Here is a 22,046-nt window from a genome sequence, read left to right as displayed (position 1 = left end):
ACTGAGTTTAAGACAAGGCTGAATACCCCTGTGGTCCCATCATTGCAATTAAATCACCAGCATCTGTCATATCTAAAGCACTTGGAAGCAATGCTACCTGAGGCAAACTTAGACCCAACAGAGCAAAAGTTCTTTAGCTTGACCATCCATGAAGAGGAAGTGGCAGATGCCAAGGAACATGTACTAGAATGTAACCTGAATAGCGCTATAGGCTCAGACAGCATTTCATACAAGGAAATCATGGACATTCCCAATGAAAATATAGCTTCCTTTCTCAATTTCTGTGTCAAGAACAAGACAGCACCTTCAAAATGGTTATATGCAATAGTGATTGGCATTCTAAAACCTGGAAAGAATGCTTCAGACCCAAATGGTTATCGCCTTATTGTATTAGAGTGCTGTTTCGCAAAATTGTTGGCCTATATAATTGACCGGAGAATAAGGTCTTATGCAGATTTGAAACATTTGATACCTGACTCACAAAATGGCTTCAGACCTACATACCGAACAACTAACAATCCATTGATTTTGAGAACTATGATAGATAAGGCTAAATCTCTGGGAACCCCACTATATTTTGCATACATGGACTGGACAAATGCATTTCCCTCTACAGATCGATCTGTAATGTGGATAAAACTATTCTCGATGGGTGTAAAAGGTCCAATGATAGACTGGTTACGTATGCTCTATGCAAAAATGGCTTATGTGGTTAGAGTTTGCGGATCTCACTCGGAACCTTTTGGAGGTGATATGGGGGTCATCACAGGTAGTCCGGTTTCACCAAACTTGTTCAATTTGGTTGTTGCAGATTTTAAAGTGACAGAGCACCCAACAGATGTTGTCCTTCATGATAAGCATGTGAACCATATGCTACAAGCAGATGACACAGGAATGGCTAGTACAACACCTTCTAGTATCCAATCAAAACTTAGACAATTTGAACAATATGCATCCCTCACAGGCTTCGAAGTCTCTGTACCTAAATGTATGATCACAGTGTTTGGACAGGAAGCTAATGCAGACACAGTTTTTATGCTGCATGACAAACCTTTGCAAAAGAAAAAGAAACTGAAATATATTGGAGTTCATCATCAGACTGGTCAGGGAGGTATATACAAGGACAATTATCAGAAGCTTGCAGACAAGGCCAAGAATGCTGCTGGTGCTGTGCTTCATGCTAAAACTTTTGTGGGAAATGACATGCCAATTAAGGATATGATTACTATGTACTGGGCAAGAGTAGACCCATATTTAAAGAGTGGGTCTGAGTTTATCATGGATGTGGTAGTGTCCCACAGAGAGCAATTAGAAGAAGTACAACACTATTTTCTACGAAGGGCTCTCTCTATCCAAAAGCGATCATCTTTGGAGGTTCTGTTCACTGAAACAGGAGTGATGCCAATTCGATACAGACGGATTATCCTTTTCTTCAAGAACATGCAGTACTTAATCAGTTTACCACATCACCATCTGGCATGGAAAGCAATGCGAGAAGCTTACTCTTTAGCACAAAAAGGACATACATCCATCATTTTGGAGGCATGCAGAGTACTTGAGAGCCTACCAATTCCAGTCACATGGAATATTCCAGAGTTTGAGGATATCACTGCAGCACACCTAAATGGTTTAATAGAACACATTCAGGACTCCATGGAGAGGACTCTACAAAATGCATTAATGACATGTCCCAGAACAGCTGATACTCTGAAAGATCGGAAAGAGTATGACCGAAAAAATAAAAAGATGGTTTTCAAAGCTCTCGCTTTTAGACATTATTTGACGGTCCCGACAGGCAAACATCGGAAAGCTTTGATCCACATGGTGACAGGCAATCACCAACTTGCAGTAGAACGTCTGCGATGGAATGAACGGAACAGACCTCGAATCATCAGAGAGCACCGAATTTGCCGCATCTGTAAATGCTCTGTTGAGGATCCTGCCCATGTGTTATTTGAATGTAAAGGAAGCACTGAATTGATCAAACTGAGGGATTCTTTCATGCAAAAAGTCATCTCAGAACTTCCACAGTATGCAAAATCCTATTCCAATGCATGGATGCTATTTCGCATATTATTGGCTGAGACAAGGATCACTGAATTGTTTGCAAAGCTAACATATGATGTTTTAGAAGTGGTATATAACACTGAAATGTTTGTTCCAGCTTAATGCAGGAGCTGCTCACATGCATTGTCGAGACGGGGAAGACCGTGCACGTTTCACGAGGTTTTTTTCTTGCTTTTTCCTCATCAAGTGTGAGAGTGGCATAATCGCCCCCCCGCATTAGAAATGTGTGTTCCGTTACTGTAATCTTAAGTAGTGATTGTACAGTACGGTAAACTGGTTGTTCGGGAATCGGACCTAGCCAGTATAATTTAACTATCCTATCCTATCCTATCATACTATATTTTCAATTTGCTGTTCCATTTGTGGAGCTAGTAATGTTGGAGTTTCAGGTGCGCGGAGGAAGTTGTAAGCTTCGAGACGTTATGCGGTTGACTGAAGATTATGTACTTGATCTGCAAAACTGTACATTCAGCGCAACAGGGACTTAGAGAGGGTCTTCAAGGCCCCCAGACAACTATTCAGGAGATAGGGACAAGGAGGGAGAGTAGCGAATATGATGGCTTGTCGGAGCTTGTAGAGTCAGAGAAAGGAGAGGGGATCACTCTCTTTCTGAGCTCTTGCAAGTTGATCAACTACTAAGGAGTCTATCGGAGTGATTACTAGGTAGGTAGCTTCACCGACACGATCCCATTGAGGAACAGCTGGGGCCCATGTTACACACATTGCGCTAAGATGTGTGCCATGGACACCCAGCACTTCTACTAGTCTCCTCGCAAGCCAGAATTCAAAGAAAAACCGTTCTAATCTCGCAGCCGGAATTCACGAGAACGAAGAAAAAACACTCATTGACAGGACTGGGCATGGCACTCCCGACTTGCAGAAGTGACACCGTCGCTAGCCGGCGCATTTTTGGGGAATTGAAACCATTCTTCATACATAGCACAGACGTTCCAGGACGTTCCCCTGATAACGAGTGACATGAGGTGATAAGCATCTTGAATTTTCTTTACTACATTATCAGACATTATCATAGTGGCAACAAGTACAGGTGACAAGAGGTAACAAGAGGCAACAAGCTTGAGGGTCAAATTTTCTAGCGAAATTTCAAGTTTCGAATTCCCTGATATGGACGCTGATAAATCTAACAGACACCGTAAGATTTGGCAAACAGGATTACAGGTTTATCATGGCATTCTCATTCCACATCTTTGGTTTTTGAATACTTTCCTGAATATACTATCTTCAAATCTTTCTCAGCATGTCCTCTAATGTATCTAAGGCGAAACATCATTTAGGCTATGGATAGCTATGGATGCAGGCCTGTATATATGCATAGTCTATATATCCTGTATGCGTATCAGCCGGGTCGACTTATGTTTGGAGATCCAATACCGCTCTACTTGTATTCAGAAGGCGAAATACAAACAACGCGACATACGTTAAATCGGATTGACGCTATGCATAATTACGACCAGTGGCCGTATGTAAACAAAAATTTTCACCCCACATTTTACACAAGCTGCACAGTATGTAGCAGAAAGGCATTTTTTGGTTTCTTTCAAAGCCATGAGAATATGTACACACGTAGATTTCATCTACTATAAATCACAGAATCACTATAAAAAAGTAACAAGCCTTATTCACCAGTAAAATAATTTGTTGTTCAATCATCTCCGATTTTGGGCGCAAGGTAATACCTAATGTAGCCTTGCCCGAAGTCATACGAAACCTGAAATTGATGTTAGAGTCGTAAATTAAAGGTATTCTTACACTCACTAAGAGTGGCACATCGTTGCTCATGTATAACTCCACCCGTTTAACGAGGTTCGAGCTTTTGCTGAAATTGACAAGATATTTTAACGAGAACGTGAGGGAGACATGTGAGTTCATCTGGATAATGACGGCCTCGTTCTCGTCTTCGTCTCCGTCGTCAGCTTTGGATTTTCCTTTCTTGGATTTCGAGGAAGACGCGGCGGTTTTTGCTTTCTTGGCGGGTTTTGGGGAAGACTTAGACTACAGGACAGGTTTAGGTTTTGAGTGTATATGATAAACGAAAACGCGCCTTTTTCTTTCTTTTCTTGCCGTCTCCGTCCTCCTCCTCCTCATCTTCTTCATCTTCCTTCTCCTCCTCACCGTCATCGTCATCTTCATCCATCTCGACATCACCGTCATCAGTCTTCTCTTTCTTAACTTTGGTCTTCTTTTTCTTTTCCCCCTCTTCATCCTCTTCACCATTTGCCTCTTCATCTTCCTCTTCACCGCCGTTTTTCTTTTCCTTCTTCACGCCTTCACCGTCTTCGTCTTCATCCGAGTCGTCCCCTTGTGGACCACGCTCCACCTTTCCTATCGGCCCTTGACCTTTTAGTAACACGTTGCCATTGGCAGCCTCGCCGTCGCTAGCAAATCGCACGCCTTCCTTACTGACCTCGATTCTTACTGAGTCACCTAGCAGCGACAAGTCGCGTACAATACGCGTGAATTCAGCGGAAGATAAGACTATTCGTGCTTCGTATGAGGTCTTGGGAATTCCTAAAGTCTCGGCGTCGATATCCATAAGCTTCAGGTCATACGAGGATATTCTATCGGAGTCTGTTGAAGAGAAGCCATTGTTACTAAAGATCCTCCAAATAGTAAAAAAACATACTTTTGGCTTCGTAAACCAAATTCAACACATCCGCTTCGTCGGCTGCCCTTAGAGTGCAGACATCGTCGTCTTTAGCACATTTCAGTACTTTTGTCAAACTTCCAACATTAACGCCGAGCGGCATTGGTCTGTCACAGCGATACTTCTTGAACCCGTTCTGGACCAGTTTAACCGCGACAAGGGCGACGTGTGAGTTGTCCATTGCTTGAAGTGTTATGCCTTCTTCTGAACATTCGAAGTTGGCATCTGTAACAAGTTCTTTGATAGCTGAAGAAAAGAAAGTAGATGACAAAATATGGTCAGTAAGAATGAAATCATTGTGTCGACGCGTTCAAAAACACGAACCATCAAGCAGCTTTTTTAGTACGCTGGCTTCGGCGAGCTTGGCTTCCAACATGTTCCGATTCTAATAAAATGATGTCCTCAAAAAAAGCGCGTTTCGAGTAGTATACGCGTCGAGGTTCGGAGAAAAGAGTCAAAGTGAAAGTTAAGATGAATGGGAACTTTGGGAAGACGCGTTGATTGTGAGCACGCACGCTTTCAAGCTCCGACTCGATGTCCGACAATGTCACGAGATCGATTAAAGTTACATTCAAAGTTTAAGTACGCCCTCAGTACACTACACTGACAATACATCAGGAAATACGGCTACATAGGGCTACATTCATCATTCAAGGCTGAGCGCCGAGTGTCGAGTGATCACCAGTGAAGGCGATGTGTTGCACACTGATACCCGTTTGGATTCTTAAAGAGATAAAGCTGATGATAATCCTCGGCGTCATACCATGGGCCAGCCTCTACGATTTGGGTGACAATCTTCTCTCCCTTGGGGGTGAAATGCTTTTGCTGGACTTCCTCTGTCACAGCCAGAGCAGTTTCGAGTTGCTTGGGTGTATTTGCAAAGATTGCGGAACGGTACTCTGGAAAGATCAATAAGCGTGATGAACCCCAGGTATGTAAATAATGTATCGCCCTACGAGTGCCACGATCATTTCCCTGGCGATTCACAGTTGTGGGTTCATGCGTGCGATAGAAGAATTCTGTGACAGGTAAGGCCAGCGCTGTAGTTAAACGGTAAAACGACTTACCAACAAGGTCAGCATAAGACACGATTGTAGGATCGAACTCAATCCTCAACGCCTCGGCGTGGTCTGTTTCTCCAGAGCAAACATCTCTATAGCCGGGATTAGTCACTGTCTCTTTCCCCCCGGTATATCCTACAGCTGTCTTTATAATACCCTTGTTCTCCTTGGGTGGAAAGTGTTTCAGGAAAATGTGTTCAACGCCCCAAAAACAGCCTGCTGCGAAGGTAGCTATCTCGGTAGACGCGTTGGTGGCTTGGATGTATATCAGATTCTGAAGTGTACACAGGAGTCAGAAGTTGGATAATTACCCGATGACATAGTAGCGCGCAGTGAAGATGGATCGAAAGGTGGACCAAATAGTAGAGATCGAAACCGTCCTAGCATAGCAAAGTGAGGTTAAGTGATCGAATTCGTAGCTGCTTTGCGAGACTAACAAGAGGAGGATATGTAAGGGTGCAGATGATTGTAAGTAAGTAGGTGCTTCCCGGAAATCTTCAAGTTTCCATGGATTATTAAAGCGTGTCGGAAGCTCACGTGAGATTTCACAACGTCGGCGGTCGCGTCCTCCAACCCCTACCGCGTCGCGCGATACTGTCGCAATATTTGGTAAAACAGATTCTAATAATTTCTCCTAGCTCAGTAAGTTAAATAAGAATTTTCATTGAAAGTTTGAACGAATCGCTCGAGGTACATACATGCTACATGGAGAATACTTACGCCTTCAGCTTCAGTGCGCGTAAGAAATACGAGAAAATTGTTGTTATGAAGTGAGCGAGCGAAGATTGATGATAGAGTGGTGGAATACAGTGATACAAAGTTGGAAGGCAACCCAAAAACGACGAAAGAGATTTAGAGATATTGAAATAAGGGAACGCAGTAAGCATGCATTAAAGGAGTGTCGCAAGCGGATATATTTGTGAAACAGATGTGACCAATCATACTTTTCGAGTACGAAACACGCTTGGAGAGAAAAATTTGAGCAAAGGAAAAATCGCTGGATATTCAGAAACGACTAAATGCTCAATGAGGGCACCGGCGAATTGAAGGAGTTCGACCGTTGAAACGAACTGGTACTGCGTGTTTTTGAATTTGGATGATGGGAATGTTGGTGATGAAGATGAGTATGCTTGTGATTATTGACGGGTCCGTAGCCTTTTCTCTTTAGCTTTCGTTCCCTCCGCAGCTCTTTGCGGCTTTTGGTGTTAAACGGAGGGGAGCCATTGTGTTTCTGAGAACCATGAGTTGGTGTGCGATCACCATCTCGCACAGGTCCCAACTCTGGAGATAGGATATATCCCAAAGAACGTTGGTGTTTTGAGGCACCATTTCGATTATGCCATAACATGGTACTGAGGGGACTACTTTTCATGACGTTGCTGTAGGCAGTATAGTCTGGACCAGAGTCGGAGCCCCGGCCAACTGTGGAGTCTGTCAGAACACCAGTTTTTCGCAAAGCGCCAACCGAGATAACATCCCAGCGATTGAGACTCTTGATATATTGACCGGTAGAAGGGTCGGCGTCCGAGTTGCTGACAGCAACAGATGACCCGGCAGGATATTCTTCATCAGTGTTAGAAACTGCAGTGGGTTCTGACGCAGCCATAAACGACGCATCCAGAACATCATCCAGGTCAATGGTCATGGAGTGCGCGATTGGCTCTTCTGATTGGGATGCAGATGAGAATTCAGGAGGTGTTATCTCAGCGCTGGGACCGAGGGTCATTATTTCCTCTGGTACTTCACTCGGAGGGGATAATGAGAAGACGGATGTTGATAAAACGGAACTGCGTGTCGAGGGAGGAGGAAGAGAAGTCGGTCGGAACGATTTGCGTTGAATAAACTCAGACTACACAGAATGGGTGAATTCATATCCACGTATCAGCGAATCAAAACACTTACCCCGCCGCTCCTCCCTCCACGGGATATAGATAACGACTTGCTCTTGACGCCTTTACCTTTTCGACCAGTGAACCTTGGATACGAAGAAGGAATCTCCTTCCGTTCTCCATCAATGACAATCTGTCTCGCTTCCTCTACGGCTTCGAAAAACCCAGTTCTCGGGAGACCTCCTCTCGCGGCTCTGTCTTTATTCCTCTGTTCACAGATGAAGGCGTTCTCTTCTTCCTCATCTGGCTCATCCCCTTCGAATCGTTCTTCAAGGTCATTCGTTCCCCATGTCATGCTTTGAGAAAGAATATCGCTGGGATGAGGAGATTCAACTCCAAAATCAGATTGTCTTCTGAACGAAGACGAAGGACTAATCATCGACATGGGATTGATGGAAGGGGCATTACTGAATGCGAAAGGGGTGTTGAACAAGCTCATGGCTAGTTCGTTCGGGAGATCGTCCTCACCAACAAGCTCTTCGTCGGTAGTATCACCTTCGTATTCGGCTTCAGCAGTGTCCTGATCCACGTCTTGCTCATAACCTTCTTCATCCGCCTCACCGTCTGCGTCGGTGGAAAACATATCTACGTCACCATCTGGGCCGGGGGATGGAGAAGTATCTGGGCCTGGCGGAAGGAAGCTCGCTTCAAGAAGACTCTGAAGCCCATCTCGAGATGAAGATTCAATATGACCGTTCGTAAAAACGACCTGTCCATCCCAGCCTTCGGTCAATTCAAAGGCCAAATTGGGTATACCAATACCGACGCCCTGCCTGAGATGAGGGATCAAGCTGGAAGCAGTCTGAGAAAGATCAAGTTCGGGATCAGAATAATCACCGTCTTCCCCATCGTCACTTTGAGTACAGGAACCAGAGGAGCCCGACTCCTTGTCCGAGAGGTTGGCAAAGAAGAGATCAGCGTCAAAGCTAGACTCTTCCTCCTCGGACCAAGCAGAGACGAGACCAACATATCCATGGCGTCTAGTATTCATGTCCTCCGTATCCTCGCCATCCGGCTCGTCATCGTCCTCCTTTTCGTCTTCGTCATCATCATCATCATCCTCCGTCGCTTCACTGTCTTCATCCATGTCAACATCACTAGGTGCATCGACACTCATTTGTCTAGGCCGGATGACCCAGTTCGGGTCTCGCCTCTTTTGTAAGCTCTCTTCTCCGCTGCCATTGAGTAGTTCCCGTCTGACACGAGCACGTTCCTCTGTAAGAATGAAGTTCTCTTCTTCTGCTTCGATAGATGAATCGGTCTCAAACCCAGAAAGTGAATCGCTATCTGAACTGCTAGCAGAAGAATCAGATGATAAAGCAGACACAAATGTTGGGAATTGCACAGATCGTGCGTCGTCGTGATCTTCTACGCTACGATGATAGTTGTTGTTCGAAGTGTACAGATCTAAATCTGTGAGCTCCGAGGAGGAAGACTCGTGACTAGAATCGACGCGTTTACGTTTCTTGATCGCTCTTTTCCGTAGGTCGCTGTCTCTGGCAGCAGATTTCGATGTTTTCTTCTGGAGAGATCTGTTTTGGGAGGCAACAGACTTGGCCTTGGGACGCTGATATGCGGAAGTCGAGGGGCCTGCAACGCCAGGGCCGGAATGTGAAACAAGATTTTTTGGCGGACGGCCTCTCCGTTTTGGAATCCGTTGTGCCTGAATGGAGGAGTCGTGTGCAGAGTAAGATGGCAATGAGGATGAGCCAGATGCCGTCTTTGAAGTCGGAGGCAGTTTCCTTTTGAGGAGATTCGGTGGAAGTTTGATCTTTAAAATAGGTCTTGGAGGGTCGTGTGCAGGAGATGGGATCCTGGTAGTAGGGGGTGCCTGCTGATAGAAGGAAGGTGTGTTGTTGGAGCAGGTACATTGGCCATCGCATACTGGACAGATATCGTTGTCGTCGTCGTCTTCGGCGACGATGGTTACGGTATGGGGGTGAGGAGGCGACATGACGGAAGGCTGTTGATTTGGATTGACTATAAGAGATGATAAGAGCAAGATGGTCAGTGAAAAGGACGATTAACGACCCTGAAGAACGAGGCAGAGCCTTGAGGTTCTGGGTAGATGATAATTTCGCATGACAATTTCGAATCGGCTCTCGCCAGAAAGATGAATTCAGAGATGTACTCACGTGAAGTACGATTTTTGACCATTTCGATATACAAAGTAACATGGAAATTCGGTAAAATGCTCCAGTTTTGCTGCAAAAAGAACACGCTTGTTTCACCACACTGGTGAAGGAAGTATCGAAACGCTGTCCTGCAGGAATAATTTCTGATCGTGACTGATGTTCCCACAGCCACTAATATTTGATCTCTGGCTGTCACATGTGTCACGCATATAGTGCCTTTAGGCTCTGGCTTCTTTAATATCTTTCTTCGCATCGTCGCGACAAACGCCCCGAATGAACCGACTTGATCATGAAAAACGTGAACTGGTGTTTCCCCTTAATTTTTCCGTCGACGCACAACGATCACGGGGCTTCGTTTTTGTCGTGTCCCCGGGTCAGATGCTCTCCCGGATCACAATTTACTATTAATCGAGCTGTCCGTCCTTCTCAATGCTCTTGAAACGTAATCTCCTCAGTTCCTGCTATAAGTAACCCGCACTCAGACCTAGATTCCCCCTAGCTCCAGGAAGAAATCATGTCTACTCGCACCGCGAATGTGACTGCATCAAGCTCTTCACCTTTACCTTCGCATTTCAATCCGTTCGCTACGCATCCCTTCACGAGCTGTTCTTCTGTGTCGTCGGCGTCTCGTCCGACTTCCCAACCTCAACCACAGTTGTCCCCTTCTACACAACCTCGCTCAACCCCTCATCCGCCCCCAACACGGACTACAGCTTCCCCTAAAGCCGTATTCGTACCTTTCCGTCAGGGCGCAGCCTCGCCTGACCTGTACGAAATATTGAAGAAGAAGCCGCAACCCACGCAGATCACGTCTCCAAAGAAGAGTTGAAAACGGTGTGCTAACTTTCCTTCCCCGTTACTTTCTTCTTAGCCTAATTTGTTCTTTTCTCAAAAAGCACCGATACTTTCTGGTCAAGTGGTACTTCGCTGAAAGGATCCGCTGCCATGTAGCTATCCTTGTGGGCCATTTACATTAATAGGTGGCCTTAATTCAGCGGAATACCCTGGGTGCTCCATTGCACACTCCACATTCACCAGATCAACTGTTCTCCATCAGCTTTCACTCCATACATATGCACTCCCAATTTCTATTATTTATTTCTCTTTTTAATATCTGGGTTCGAGGTTCTGGACGATGTATTCCCCTGCAATCATTTCGTCCTTTTTACTTGTAGCCCTACGCTAGTGCTAGTATGTGTGTCATGGCAGAGTAGTACAAGCCCTGGATCACTCATTGGCTACCTCTAATATAACTTCCTTGATTTCAACTACTTCATCAATGCTTTCGACGGTCGAAGTACAATCGCAAGCCTATAGACTGCTTTTGGGCGTCAGTGCACCAATCTGTCGATTCTACCTTATCGTACGACACAACTTCACACCTGAAGAAAATTCATTTTTTTGTGGATAAATCGGAGAAAAGGTTTCCACTTGTGAAATTTGCAGATTAATATTGATCTCTCGAGAACGCTACTTTGACTATATACTTAGTAATTAGGTACAAGTAGCACGCGCGACAGATCCAACTTCAAGGAAAGAAAGACCTCTTTTGTCACTGCTCATCTCGCCTCCTGACATCCTCCTGTCACTGAACCTTCGTAAGTAGATGTCATATACCTCGTATCTTGCGGTGATACAAGACCCAACTCAGACACATTGGTTCCTCATTGGTTCTTGTGCCATTTGCAGAAGCGAATAGGACAATGGAGGGCTATATGCACCATGTAGTATGTCGTTCGCCCAAAGCACCGCGTCAGCCGGAGACAGAGGGTCCTGATACTTGGCCGTATATTACGAACAGGGAATAGAGACGGAATTCTTTTGTACGCATGTAAGGCTGAGGCATTGAGGTGCATAAGAATAGCGCATGAAGTGACTCCTTGCCGGTATTGATTAAAATGTTTGGCAATACCCGGTGCGATTATTACACCGCTCGTGTGTTCAAGATGTATCTTGACATCCCAACTTCAGAGTATAGACCCATGACCTCGGCGAGCCCATTTACCTGGGTACTTTCAACGGCTTTGCGGAATTTTGTTGAAGCCCGGCCTCGTTCATACCACACCATCGATATCCTTCGCGTACAAGCGAAGTGTAACATCTGGTTGTTCTGGAACCAAGAAATCACCCATGTTTTGATGCAATCCACAGGGTTTCATCGATTGAACAGGTCACACCCACACATTAATTCAATCCTTTCCACCAAACGTCCCATGTAGCCATCCTTCTCCATGTTCCAATCCGCGGATGATCCTCAAAGGTCATCGTACATAAGTCCTTGCACTTGATCTTGTAATCTTGACATTCATTCGATCCCTCTGGCATACTCTGATATCACAGAAGTAAGTACGGTATCTCATATGCGTCGGAGACAGGAGATACTCACTGAATACATCTCTTTCAGGCTGTAGAAAAACTTTGCCAGGAAGTCACCATATTTTTTATTTGTGACGTTTTCACCGAGTACAATGCGATTTCCACTCTCATTCTCTTCGTCGTGTAAAGATTGTTCAATATTATCCAGAATACCTGTGGTCTTTCAGTATCGTGAGGGCTTCACATTTGTGGCTTTGACGCTTACCTCTCAAGAACTTGTCTCGTGATGTCGTAAAGTCGTTCTTCGATAAGGCGAGGATCTTCGGATACGGAGGAAGTGTGACCGGCAGATTTCTCAACAGTGGATGGCGCAGTCCATCGATAGAGAAAATGCAAGACAGGAAGTCATGTTCAACTGTGACTTTGACTGGAATGAGACAATTAAAGAGTGTCTCGATGAAATAGTCCTTGAGTTTCTGGACGGCTCGCTTGGTTTTTGAATTGAATCGAATCAAAGGTCCACTTACACTGTCTGCATACGACATGGGCGCTCTCCTCAGTATGTTCAATGCAACTCTAATATCGATCCGCCGTCGCCAATGGACATCGCCAATTGCCGTCCAAGTTTTTCGAACGTCTAGACAAAGTGAAAACCATGTCTATGTAGATGTACACAATGTGAGGAGAAGCTGCTTGGATGAGAACAACCACTGACCATGCTTTGACTATGTATTATGGCAATGCTGGCACATTGTATCCATGTATCGATCCAACCATCGACGTTCTCCATAACCTGAGGTGAAGGGCTTCGACCTTCGGGGTATCCCTCGAACATGTTTTTCAAACAACGATAGATAAGCCATGTCAGAGAGTTCAGGCTCTAAATGCGCGGGCAAGTTTCAGATATTACACTTGTTCACCCAAATTCAGCAAAACTTACCTTGCCAACGACGCGATCCTTGACTTCGATGTCTTGATGTAATCTGTTAGAGGCATTCGAAATTGCATTGCCGCCTAGAAGCTCATCGAGTGCGGGATCATTCATATCAATATCCACCTCGCCATATTCCTGGCTTTCCTGATTGTCATTCGACTCTACACCATTGTCTAGCAGCGGTTCTATGGGAGGACGTTCAGGAGGAGACACTACTTTATCCCTCAGCGAAAGGAAGGTACGAATAACCGCTGCGAATTCTCTTGCAGTCTGGGTATTGTCTGTAACGACCGCTTCTCTCCCGATTTTTTGTACCACATCTTATCAAATCTTGAGTCAATGTTCGATGCGTATAAAACCCACTTACCAAATAGAGACAAGTCAGGATACTGTGCTTCCATCTCGGGGTCGTTGTATGCATTCAGGATATGCCTCAGAGATCCCAATACCGCATTGAGCAAGAACCTGACTCGGTTCAATGACTTTTCCTCCTTTCCAGACAATTCTTTGTACTCTTTGATCAACACCTCAACGATTTCTATGTACCATGCATTCACCTCTGTCTGCTCCAACGGCAATTTTTCTAATATCATCATCTGGGTAACATACATCAAGCTTCGTATGCAAGCCATCCTAGAAGTATCATCGGATGTTCGAAAGTTGAAGTACTGCCTGGCCTGTTGGACCCGCGAACAATAATCTGAAGGCGACAAGTGAATGCGAACTGCGATTGCAGCCATACGATTATAGAGCATTGATAGCTCGTTTCCCTGAGGAGGATGAACTTTTGAGAACATCTCAACCGAGCTAAGAGGTGTGATCAACGTTAGATTTTTCTCCAGACTGTGTGGTGACGGCCTCTCGGACTGTTTGAGTGCGATTCCCCTTTGAACGACAAGCTTCACAAAAAGAACGAAGGCAGAATCTCTCCGTGAATATTCAAAGCATGACCCCCATCGCTGAGTCCTCAAGAACTCTGGGAAGTCTGCCTTCTCATGTAGTAAGTTCCGGAACTTCCGCGTCCCAAACGCACCAGAGAAAATATTCAAAACTGGAAATGAAGACTCGATGGCCCATTTCCAGCAATTGACAAGGAAGAAGCAACGTCGCACAATTAACGCAAAGTATCGGTCCTTCATCCTGAGCGGAGCGGAATTCAGCTGCTGGTCAATTGCCGAATCGGCTTTCAATTGCACGCTCTTAAGGGCAAAGAAAACAATCTTCCAGCCTTCCGATATGGAGGGCTTGTCCTTACACAATCCATGTTCGGAAAACTGGGATAAAGCGCACACGCCGGCAATGGTTTGCCAGATAACTTCGTTAGATTGCAGGGTCCATTTCGCAGCAGCCGAGGAACGACGTCCGAGCTCCTTTCTGATAATGTCCCACAGCGGGTGTTCGCAGCTCGGTCCATCCGGCGCACCCGGCCTCAGGACATGAATTAAGCACACCCATAACTCCGCTTCACGCTGAACGATGGAGGTTGAGTCATTGAACTCCCTCTTCTCCGAATTTTGGTCTCTTATCAGCGTCATAACGTCCCTGAGTCCAGGATCAACTTCTAGCAAGTATTGCACCAGTATCTTGCAGGCGTCGGAGAGCAACTTTGACGACGATAACCCGAAGCCTGCACGGAGCAGCATCTCGATCACGAACCAACACACATCAAACGTCATCAGGTCAATGGTGGATTTGATGAAGTCGGACGTGTGCATCTGGGTGATCAATAATCCGATCGTCTTTCCAACGATATCCTGAAGTTTTTTCTTCGCCTCATCTCCTTCACTTTTCATAAATCCCGTAAGTACATCTTCTGCTCCTCGCATAACGGACCTCCACTCTCGTGCAACCACCTCTTCATCCACATCCGGCAAACCCATGATGAAATCTCCTAAACTTTGACAGAGGATGGGTAAGTCCCGGAGAAAATCTGACAAGGGGTTGGATAGCGAGATGACAAGAGAGAGGTGGGGGGCTCTATATGATGGATGTTTCGAGTTCTGAATTAATGAGGCGGGTGCGGACGCAGGAGCGGAGTCTGCTTGTGAAGGGGGAGTAGGATGTATTAGCTGTAGCAATTCATATAACAACCCCCGCTTGATGTAGGTATTAAACCCAAAGGTTTGGCCAGAAGTGAGAAGCCCAAAATCCGTATCAACTTTGATAGAATTTGAACCTTCATCTTGCTCATTTTCTGCGAGAACACCGGTTTCAGCATCATCCTTTTTGACTAGTCGACGATGGGGTAAATGCTGCTTCGACGCTAAGTCCGGATGTGTAGTCCGATGTTGGGAAGATGATGGCGCAAGGGCCCGATGAAGTTCTTCATCCTCGGCATTTAAGCTCAGATCCTTCCATAGCCCCTTCCCCTTCGCCTTCCTCGGCCTTTTCCCTTTCCCTCTCGTAGTCCGGCGCTTCCTTCTAGTGCCTCCGGCGTAACTCCCACCTGACTCTGAAGCACCAAACTGACCTGCGTTGGCTAAAAGTCGCGTTCCGGCATCGGCGACATGGATATACACACCGTGCATCCGTTCAGCTTCTTTCCTTTGTTTTAGCTTCTGTTTCCAAGTGAGATTTTTGTTGCCTTTCTTTCGAGATCTTTCTTCGTCAGATTCCATTCGTAAAGATTCGTCCTCTTGACTTTCGTCGTCGTCGTCGTCATCTTCATCGTCTCGACGATCACTCTGGCTATATCCGTCGACGTCGGCGGCTCGAGATCTACTAGCTTCTCGGGCTTGACGATGATTGTTGAATGAAAGTAGACTCTGTCTTCCTCCTCCATGTCCAGGTCTAACAACATCGAGCCGATAGCCTCCGGTACCGGCCGAAGATTTATTTGAGTCAAAAGATTTTAGTAGTGATGTCTGAGTTTTAGCAGATATCGAACTGGATTTGGTTCTGCTCGTGTTGTAGCGTATCCCTGAACTAGAACCAGACCCTTTAGTCAACTGCTTTGATTTTCCTGGTTTCCGTCTCGATGAAGATGAACCACCGATATACACGTTCCTTGCCAACATGTAATCAATCAACAGCTCGTTCCGCACTGTTTTCCGTGAAGGCTTGACTGCGGAACGACCCGGATTGGCGCTACGCTGAAGAAATTCTGCGATTTCCTCATCATCGACATCAGTTTCGTCACTAGAACTGTCCTCTGATGAAGATGAAGATATTTCGATAATTTCCTGCTCCTGAACTTGAGAATTGAGAATGGAAGTTTAGAATCAGTTTCCGACATAGCCAAGAAGCGGACGGACTTACTATTTTGTCGTTGAGGCTGAGGTTGAACGGAACGTCGTCGGAGAATGTTCCGCTGACCACGAGAGTTAAAGGGCGAAGGTGAGCGTGGTGAAGATGGAAAGAATGAAGATTTGAAAGTCGCAGGAGCCATTTCTGTGCCGTCATCTTCTGATTCTGTATCGCCCTTGATAGGCCTTATATTTCCTCTCCTGACTCGCACCCTTGCAAGTCCCGGTCGTAGGTTATCACTGTCTTCTTCATCATCAGAAGAAATACGAAGAGAGGCCTGTCGTTGATTCCCTTGTTCCCTAGGCTGGCTCGACAGTCGAGCGCGGGTATTGACACCAAACGCAGGAAGCATGAACCTAGGATACAGCCTTCCGAGCGTCTTTAGTTGTCGATTCTCCTTGGCATCACCTGAGTCTGAGGACGAATCATTGTCCGAATCATCGACATGACCAGAATTCACAGTCGTCTGAGAGGTGAAACGAGATCGGGAACGGGGTCGAGAAATCATTGACGGCGGGGGGGAATTAAGTAAATGTGGGGGAGGAGATGCCGATCCAGGACCAGAGCCTACATTGTCGTCATAATCAAACTGGTCAACGCGTGGAGGGTTGCTATGGGAAGAAGAATCCGATTTCCAATCGTTGAAGAAAGCCATATCAGCATCATCCTCGTTGTGCCCCGTCGTTCGTTTATGAAGAATTCCAGAAGAAGGTCCAGGTTCGGGCGCTGGTGACAGAGTACAATCATGTCGATCTGAAGGGCCGGGAGTAGCATTCCTCTGGTTCTATAATAGAGCAAGCTTTAGTGAATTACAGATAAATTATAAACAAGACCTACCCCAGCAGGTTTAGTCCTTTCTTTCCTCGCTTCTCGTTCTTTATCTCTGACAGGAAACGACTTTGTTCTACTTCCCTTGTCCTTTTCAGCAGCGATGCGCTTCTCCTCCCTCTCCCTCTCCTTCTCCGCACGTTTTGCCTCCTTCTCCTTCCTCCTCTTCTGCTTCTCAATCTGTCTCGCTTCTTTTCTCAAACCTCTCATATCCTCGTCTGAACTCTCTGACATGGAAGGAAGAAGCTCATTGCCAACGCCTGTTGTTACGCTGTCTCCTTTTTGCCGAATTCTTGGCTGTGGCATTTGGGACTCTTCCTCCGGGTCAGACGGTGGCTGATATTCTTGTTCTTGACTTTCTTCTTCAGACAAGTACCCATCCCTGCGCCTTTGTTCGCGGTCTGTTCGTTTCTCCTTTTCAAGATATCGAGCTGTGACTACCGCCTCTGGAACGTTCTTCATTTGTTGCATGTACAGTATTTTATCGAATGTATATGGACGTCGTTGGTGTTCCCCGCGCTTTCTGAGATTCCGTTTGTTGGTACCCACAGCGTCATCGTCGTGAAGGACACGAGCAAGTTCTGCGTCACCATCTGTGCTTTGGGGTCGAGGCGGAGGGGAGAATAAAGGGGAATGAGTTGAAGGAGGGAAAGTGGGAGGAGATAACGGTGAAGGCGCACGATCCAATGGAGGAGGCGAAGGTGAATGAGCCGGCACAGGCGAGATCTCGCGGCCGTCGTGGAAATGCAGTAAATCGCCAGCATCTTCCACAGTAGAATGTTGCGGCGAAGGCAAAATGCGAGGAGCTGATGACGGGGGAAGCGGTGACAGATTAAGTTCCCTGTCATGATCCAGTAAATTCAATGGATCCTGCGACATTTCCAAGTCATCTCCAGCAACTCCAGCCACAATATCCTCATTTTCCCTCCTGTCATCATTCTCCTTCTCATCCTCAGAAGGCGGAAAGCTTAGAGGTGTTTCTACGCCCGAATCAGCCATTGGCTCAAATAACACGGACAATGGCTCTGTGAAGTCTGTTACCGGGGATTGAGATTCGAAATCAGAAAACAAAGGATCCGGGGCAGAGTCTCGTACTCGCGCTGGCCCGGGTGAGTCATTAGATTGACTTGGTCGTGGACTTTGAGCTGAACCCTTGCTGGCGTTCTCGTATACATGAGAGATCTAAATGAAGATATATAAATAAATTGTCAGTGTCAAAATCCAGTACCCGCCTTTCTTCTCTTTGTTTCTCTTGAAGACTCTGACTGTCGGGGTCTAACTCGATTTTGATAGAACAGACCTCGACTTTCTTCTAGTTCATCTTGGTCCGAGGTCTCCACATAGTCGTCTTCCATAGTGGCAGTGACATTAAAGTGACAGTGGGAAAGGATCAACGTTACAAACACGGGGTTAGGTCACACCGCGCGTTCCTCACACTACCTATTGCACATCATGAACGTCTATACCGCTAGCATTCAATATAGAATTCCAACACCACTACTCACTTATAAGTCTGCTGTGATTTACATACTACTCATACCTCACCTCGTTTTGACTCCATCTGTCTCAATCCCTCACATTCTGACTCTATGCTATTTCCAACAGCCTCAGACAAGAGCAGACAGGCTTCCAGTGCTCCAATCTGCCAGTGTAAAGCACCAAGAAAGCTGGAATTACTTCGAACCTACGGAGACTATCGTCAAAGTACTGAAGCTGGGCCAATCTTAATGCATGGTAATAATAGGCTACCAACTTGAAAGCTGGCTGTAGCCGGCGCTTCAACTTTTGCAAAAGTTCCTTTCAAAAGCTTTCAAATGATAAAGACAGAATTATCAACTATTTCTAAGTATAGCCTGGTAGCTATGAATGACCATCATATTGTTTCTTACTACGGCGAGTAATTTGTAAGTATCAATATATGAGTCCAAAGTCCGAAGTTGTTCGGTGGGGAAAGAAGTGCCATCTAGACGCGTGAAGATCCCGTATGATAAATTTATTCTTCATCGAAATCAATGACAACATCATGCTGTTTAAATTTTATGTCCGACTCTTTTCGCGAAAGGCCTAGGTTGCCCTCGGAATCATCGATGTCATCACTACTCCCACCTGCAGGTGAGTCTTCTATATGGCTACCCAGTCCATTGAACTTCATTGGCCGGAGGGGATAGGTTCTTGAGGGGTTCATAGCTTCGTTTTGAATAGTCGTGGTTGCCAGCGGATGTCCTCTAAATTGCATTGAGGCAAGCGTAGCTTCTTTACGCGTCATCTCATCATGCTGAGTCAATTTCAAGCATACTAGAACGATGATGACGGTCGGATATATTCCCTGAATGAAGTTTTTAGACGAAAATTATCGAGTTCATGTGTCTTGATACTCACAGTAAGATGCGCAAGCATGTCGGCAAGTATAATGACAACATTACTTGACTGGACGAAGAAGATAATAACCAAAATCTGGAAGGGACACCACCATGATTAGTTCAGCAACTGGGGATGTGCAGAATTGTACGTACCACGGCTATGCAATAAATCCCACCAGACTCTATAACCAGAAACAAAGCACCATAGTATCGAGGTCCATTAACAAGGACATCAACGCAAACACGCTTCATTTTTCTTTGGTGCAACCTAATTGACGGATTTTCAGTTACAGTTTAACGTGAACACAACACACTAATCAAAATCTTACCATGTTTTGAGCGAGATCACGATAACAGCATAGAAATTTGTAAGGAAACTGAATCCACCGAATATCGAAAACCAGATGGTGGTATTATTGCTGAAGTTCGGTTGGCCAGGAGGCGATAACGAGAATTGGTAAACCATGACGCTTCCTGTGACTAGAAAAAGCCGTCGTCGGATACAAGGGGGGAGTACGGCCAAGAGAGAAGGTGAAACCAGGGTACGGCCAAGAGAGAAGGTAAAACCATCAGCATCAGACCCTACAGGAAGATCAAACTCAAGCTTACCAGAGCTACCGACCATGAGAAAACATGGAAAGTAGATCGCTCTCCAGTCGCGACCCCAGAGAACCCATGTCCGCCATGTCACTATTGAATCACCGAGAACGCACTAAACAAAAACCAAATAAGATTAAATTCAAGAAAAAACCAATGAGCACTCAGCACTCATACATTGATAACCTCAAAAGCGACTTGACCAAAGTACAACGGGGACCCCTGGTCATCATACAGTGTTTCTCCACCATCTGCTGCCTTTTGCGTGAACAGCGCTACCAAGTTCATACGCACAGAGAGCGCAAGATGGACGGTGGATATACAATACATGACCACAGTCAAAATCGTCATGATAGTATTCGTGATTCTTTTCGATTTCCGTCTGTGTCTTCGCCTGTCAAGTTCCTTCAGTAAGCAGCCTGATAACACTACCATAATCACGACAAAGAATAATACGCACAAAAGCAGATACATTGCGCTGCAGAACAGAGTCGTATACATGCCTGGGGCCACATCAGAATAGAGACAAAATGCCATTAGTAAAGAAACTCACCATGGAATATTCCCTCGCAGAAGACCGACAGGAAATAAGATTTGGGAAGGGACAACCCAGTCTGATCTGTCATATTGAACACTACGTATCTGCGCTGTCCACTAGAAGACACAGAAACAGCGAAAACTCGGATTGGGGAGGGGGGACTGAGCGCCAACTGACGGGTGGGGGAGATACTTTTATGTATCAGTCACCCACACACTTCGAGATAATCTTAGCCATGAGTGGGATCCGGATGCTTTAATAGATAGAAGAGCGAGCCAAACCCCCCCAAAATTGAAAGTGAATCGAAACTGCCTTCATGACATCGTTCACGGTGATTTATGATTCATTCAGGCAACTACTTGGGTCGAAGTATATACCCAGAGTGGCAGTGAAAATTTAACGACCGGGAAAAAGAAGCAGGGGAGGGAGCGAGATGAGGTAGTAGGCGCCCCTTCGTGCTAAATTCGTACGTGGAAATCGATGCGGTGTCATTAATCATTCTTGAGTCTGGTACGTATTCGAGGCTAATTCTCGAGGGCAGTTCCAGCGTTTAACGTTTAACGTTCAGAGCTTGAAAAGAAAGCTCAAATGGTGCGTGGTACGCGAACAGTGCCACTGCCTAAGAGATGCTAATCCGGGAGATAAACATTACTCAAATCGTTCCATTTCGAGGAATCCCTAGTAGCGCGAAGAACTGAAGCCTGATAAGAATGACTCATCAGCTCTCATCAGAGTCCAGACTGGGAAAAATCAGACGCACAATGGGAGAGTACCATGATAAAGAATGAATGATTAGATAAGCACTGATTAGGTTGACACTGTTGAACACACAGAACTGACGTTCTGCTTGTTCTTCCAAGAGCTTCCAGGGTTCCAGGAGGGTTCTTTTCTTGTTCCGTCTTCTGATTTTCACCGACTCCGAGGCACACTGAAGAATTCAATATTCAATCTCCGAGTCGATCAATGGTGTACACATCATACTCTATCATACTCTGTCATTGTGGCTCACAATGTTTATTGGGGGGGCGCTAGAAAGCATATGAGAGCCGCCTCTGAGAGCATATGTCTCCAATTTGATGGACGAAAATCGTGAAAGCGTCGATATTACTTCAAGTTCTCAAGGTGAACCTAATCTACATAGTGTGTAAATCTACAGCCATCTTAGATACCTATCGACGATGTACGCAACCTTTTCTGATTCCGACTTTCCAGGACTTTCCCTCCTCAGGCTAGCTCAGGCTCTACTGGCAGTGCTTTGATTCTTGATTCCCGAAGCTTAATGCATCCTCAAATCAACTCCGAGTCATACCCCACCGAACGCGTTTATCGCTCGGAAAAGTTCATCTGACGCGACAGCGGTCGACCCACTGTGACACAAAACCATCCAAATCATCACAATCAACCAACAAG

The 22,046-nt window shown here is 45.7% G+C and overlaps 6 protein-coding genes across 6 annotated transcripts; 1 reads left to right on the top strand and 5 right to left on the bottom strand.

Annotated features, from left to right (window-relative positions):
* Positions 1-3,518: 3,518 nt before the first annotated feature.
* C8R40DRAFT_1273495 (proliferating cell nuclear antigen, N-terminal domain-containing protein) lies at positions 3,519-5,227 on the bottom strand. The gene is made up of 5 exons (XM_046234089.1): positions 5,057-5,227; positions 4,712-4,978; positions 4,130-4,656; positions 3,844-4,080; positions 3,519-3,796 (listed from the first exon to the last, which is right to left on the bottom strand). Exons 1-5 carry the CDS (start codon positions 5,106-5,108, stop codon positions 3,731-3,733), a joined length of 1,149 nt encoding a protein of 382 aa, XP_046084136.1. The 5' UTR covers positions 5,109-5,227; the 3' UTR covers positions 3,519-3,730.
* A 42-nt stretch (positions 5,228-5,269) lies between these two features.
* C8R40DRAFT_1115317 (peptide methionine sulfoxide reductase) lies at positions 5,270-6,351 on the bottom strand. Its single transcript, XM_046228557.1, has 4 exons — positions 6,105-6,351; positions 5,800-6,048; positions 5,689-5,751; positions 5,270-5,631 (listed from the first exon to the last, which is right to left on the bottom strand). The coding sequence occupies exons 1-4, from the start codon at positions 6,178-6,180 to the stop codon at positions 5,411-5,413; spliced, it is 609 nt and encodes a 202-aa protein (XP_046084135.1). The 5' UTR covers positions 6,181-6,351; the 3' UTR covers positions 5,270-5,410.
* An 81-nt stretch (positions 6,352-6,432) lies between these two features.
* On the bottom strand, positions 6,433-10,200 carry C8R40DRAFT_414351 (uncharacterized protein). The gene is made up of 3 exons (XM_046234991.1): positions 9,818-10,200; positions 7,696-9,662; positions 6,433-7,642 (listed from the first exon to the last, which is right to left on the bottom strand). Exons 1-3 carry the CDS (start codon positions 10,068-10,070, stop codon positions 6,809-6,811), a joined length of 3,054 nt encoding a protein of 1,017 aa, XP_046084134.1. The 5' UTR covers positions 10,071-10,200; the 3' UTR covers positions 6,433-6,808.
* Positions 10,201-10,331: 131 nt separating this feature from the next.
* On the top strand, positions 10,332-10,646 carry C8R40DRAFT_1173106 (uncharacterized protein; the record flags this gene model as incomplete). Its single annotated transcript, XM_046231962.1, has 1 exon — positions 10,332-10,646. The coding sequence occupies one exon, from the start codon at positions 10,332-10,334 to the stop codon at positions 10,644-10,646; it is 315 nt and encodes a 104-aa protein (XP_046084133.1).
* Positions 10,647-11,837: 1,191 nt separating this feature from the next.
* On the bottom strand, positions 11,838-18,592 carry C8R40DRAFT_414287 (Mus7/MMS22 family-domain-containing protein). The gene is made up of 10 exons (XM_046234990.1): positions 18,374-18,592; positions 17,151-18,323; positions 16,326-17,097; positions 13,435-16,260; positions 13,074-13,387; positions 12,849-13,013; positions 12,661-12,792; positions 12,399-12,609; positions 12,204-12,346; positions 11,838-12,145 (listed from the first exon to the last, which is right to left on the bottom strand). The coding sequence occupies exons 1-10, from the start codon at positions 18,494-18,496 to the stop codon at positions 12,002-12,004; spliced, it is 6,003 nt and encodes a 2,000-aa protein (XP_046084132.1). The 5' UTR covers positions 18,497-18,592; the 3' UTR covers positions 11,838-12,001.
* A 385-nt stretch (positions 18,593-18,977) lies between these two features.
* On the bottom strand, positions 18,978-20,994 carry C8R40DRAFT_414280 (uncharacterized protein). The gene is made up of 8 exons (XM_046234989.1): positions 20,652-20,994; positions 20,559-20,601; positions 20,276-20,486; positions 20,111-20,213; positions 19,831-19,981; positions 19,655-19,769; positions 19,521-19,595; positions 18,978-19,467 (listed from the first exon to the last, which is right to left on the bottom strand). Exons 1-8 carry the CDS (start codon positions 20,722-20,724, stop codon positions 19,135-19,137), a joined length of 1,104 nt encoding a protein of 367 aa, XP_046084131.1. The 5' UTR covers positions 20,725-20,994; the 3' UTR covers positions 18,978-19,134.
* Positions 20,995-22,046: the final 1,052 nt, after the last annotated feature.

Source organism: Lentinula edodes (assembly GCF_021015755.1).
Source record: "Lentinula edodes strain Le(Bin) 0899 ss11 chromosome Unknown C8R40scaffold_28, whole genome shotgun sequence".
NCBI lineage: Eukaryota > Fungi > Basidiomycota > Agaricomycetes > Agaricales > Omphalotaceae > Lentinula > Lentinula edodes.
This window is presented reverse-complemented; position numbering and strand designations above follow the sequence as displayed.

Excerpts from the sequence above, each read along its gene's own strand:
- C8R40DRAFT_1273495 (XM_046234089.1), bottom strand. The coding sequence starts at position 5,108 with ATGTTGGAAGCCAAGCTCGCCGAAGCCAGCGTACTAAAAAAGCTGCTT. Across the intron at positions 4,081-4,129 it reads GCAAGAAAAGAAAGAAAAAG|TCTAAGTCTTCCCCAAAACC; the intron begins GCGCGTTTTCGT and ends CCTGTCCTGTAG. Across the intron at positions 3,797-3,843 it reads GCAACGATGTGCCACTCTTA|GTTTCGTATGACTTCGGGCA; the intron begins GTGAGTGTAAGA and ends CATCAATTTCAG.
- C8R40DRAFT_414351 (XM_046234991.1), bottom strand. The coding sequence starts at position 10,070 with ATGCGAAGAAAGATATTAAAGAAGCCAGAGCCTAAAGGCACTATATGC. Across the intron at positions 9,663-9,817 it reads GGTCAAAAATCGTACTTCAC|TCAATCCAAATCAACAGCCT; the intron begins GTGAGTACATCT and ends CATCTCTTATAG. Across the intron at positions 7,643-7,695 it reads GTGGAGGGAGGAGCGGCGGG|TCTGAGTTTATTCAACGCAA; the intron begins GTAAGTGTTTTG and ends CATTCTGTGTAG.
- C8R40DRAFT_414287 (XM_046234990.1), bottom strand. The coding sequence starts at position 18,496 with ATGGAAGACGACTATGTGGAGACCTCGGACCAAGATGAACTAGAAGAA. Across the intron at positions 13,388-13,434 it reads TCCTGACTTGTCTCTATTTG|ATGTGGTACAAAAAATCGGG; the intron begins GTAAGTGGGTTT and ends AGATTTGATAAG. Across the intron at positions 12,610-12,660 it reads CCATGTCGTATGCAGACAGT|AAACTCAAGGACTATTTCAT; the intron begins GTAAGTGGACCT and ends CGAGCCGTCCAG.
- C8R40DRAFT_1115317 (XM_046228557.1), bottom strand. The coding sequence starts at position 6,180 with ATGCTAGGACGGTTTCGATCTCTACTATTTGGTCCACCTTTCGATCCA. Across the intron at positions 6,049-6,104 it reads GCGCGCTACTATGTCATCGG|CCACCAACGCGTCTACCGAG; the intron begins GTAATTATCCAA and ends TATACATCCAAG. Across the intron at positions 5,752-5,799 it reads GTCTTATGCTGACCTTGTTG|AATTCTTCTATCGCACGCAT; the intron begins GTAAGTCGTTTT and ends TACCTGTCACAG.
- C8R40DRAFT_414280 (XM_046234989.1), bottom strand. The coding sequence starts at position 20,724 with ATGACAGATCAGACTGGGTTGTCCCTTCCCAAATCTTATTTCCTGTCG. Across the intron at positions 20,487-20,558 it reads AGCGCAATGTATCTGCTTTT|ACACAGACGGAAATCGAAAA; the intron begins GTGCGTATTATT and ends TGACAGGCGAAG. Across the intron at positions 19,596-19,654 it reads GGATTTATTGCATAGCCGTG|ATTTTGGTTATTATCTTCTT; the intron begins GTACGTACAATT and ends TGTCCCTTCCAG.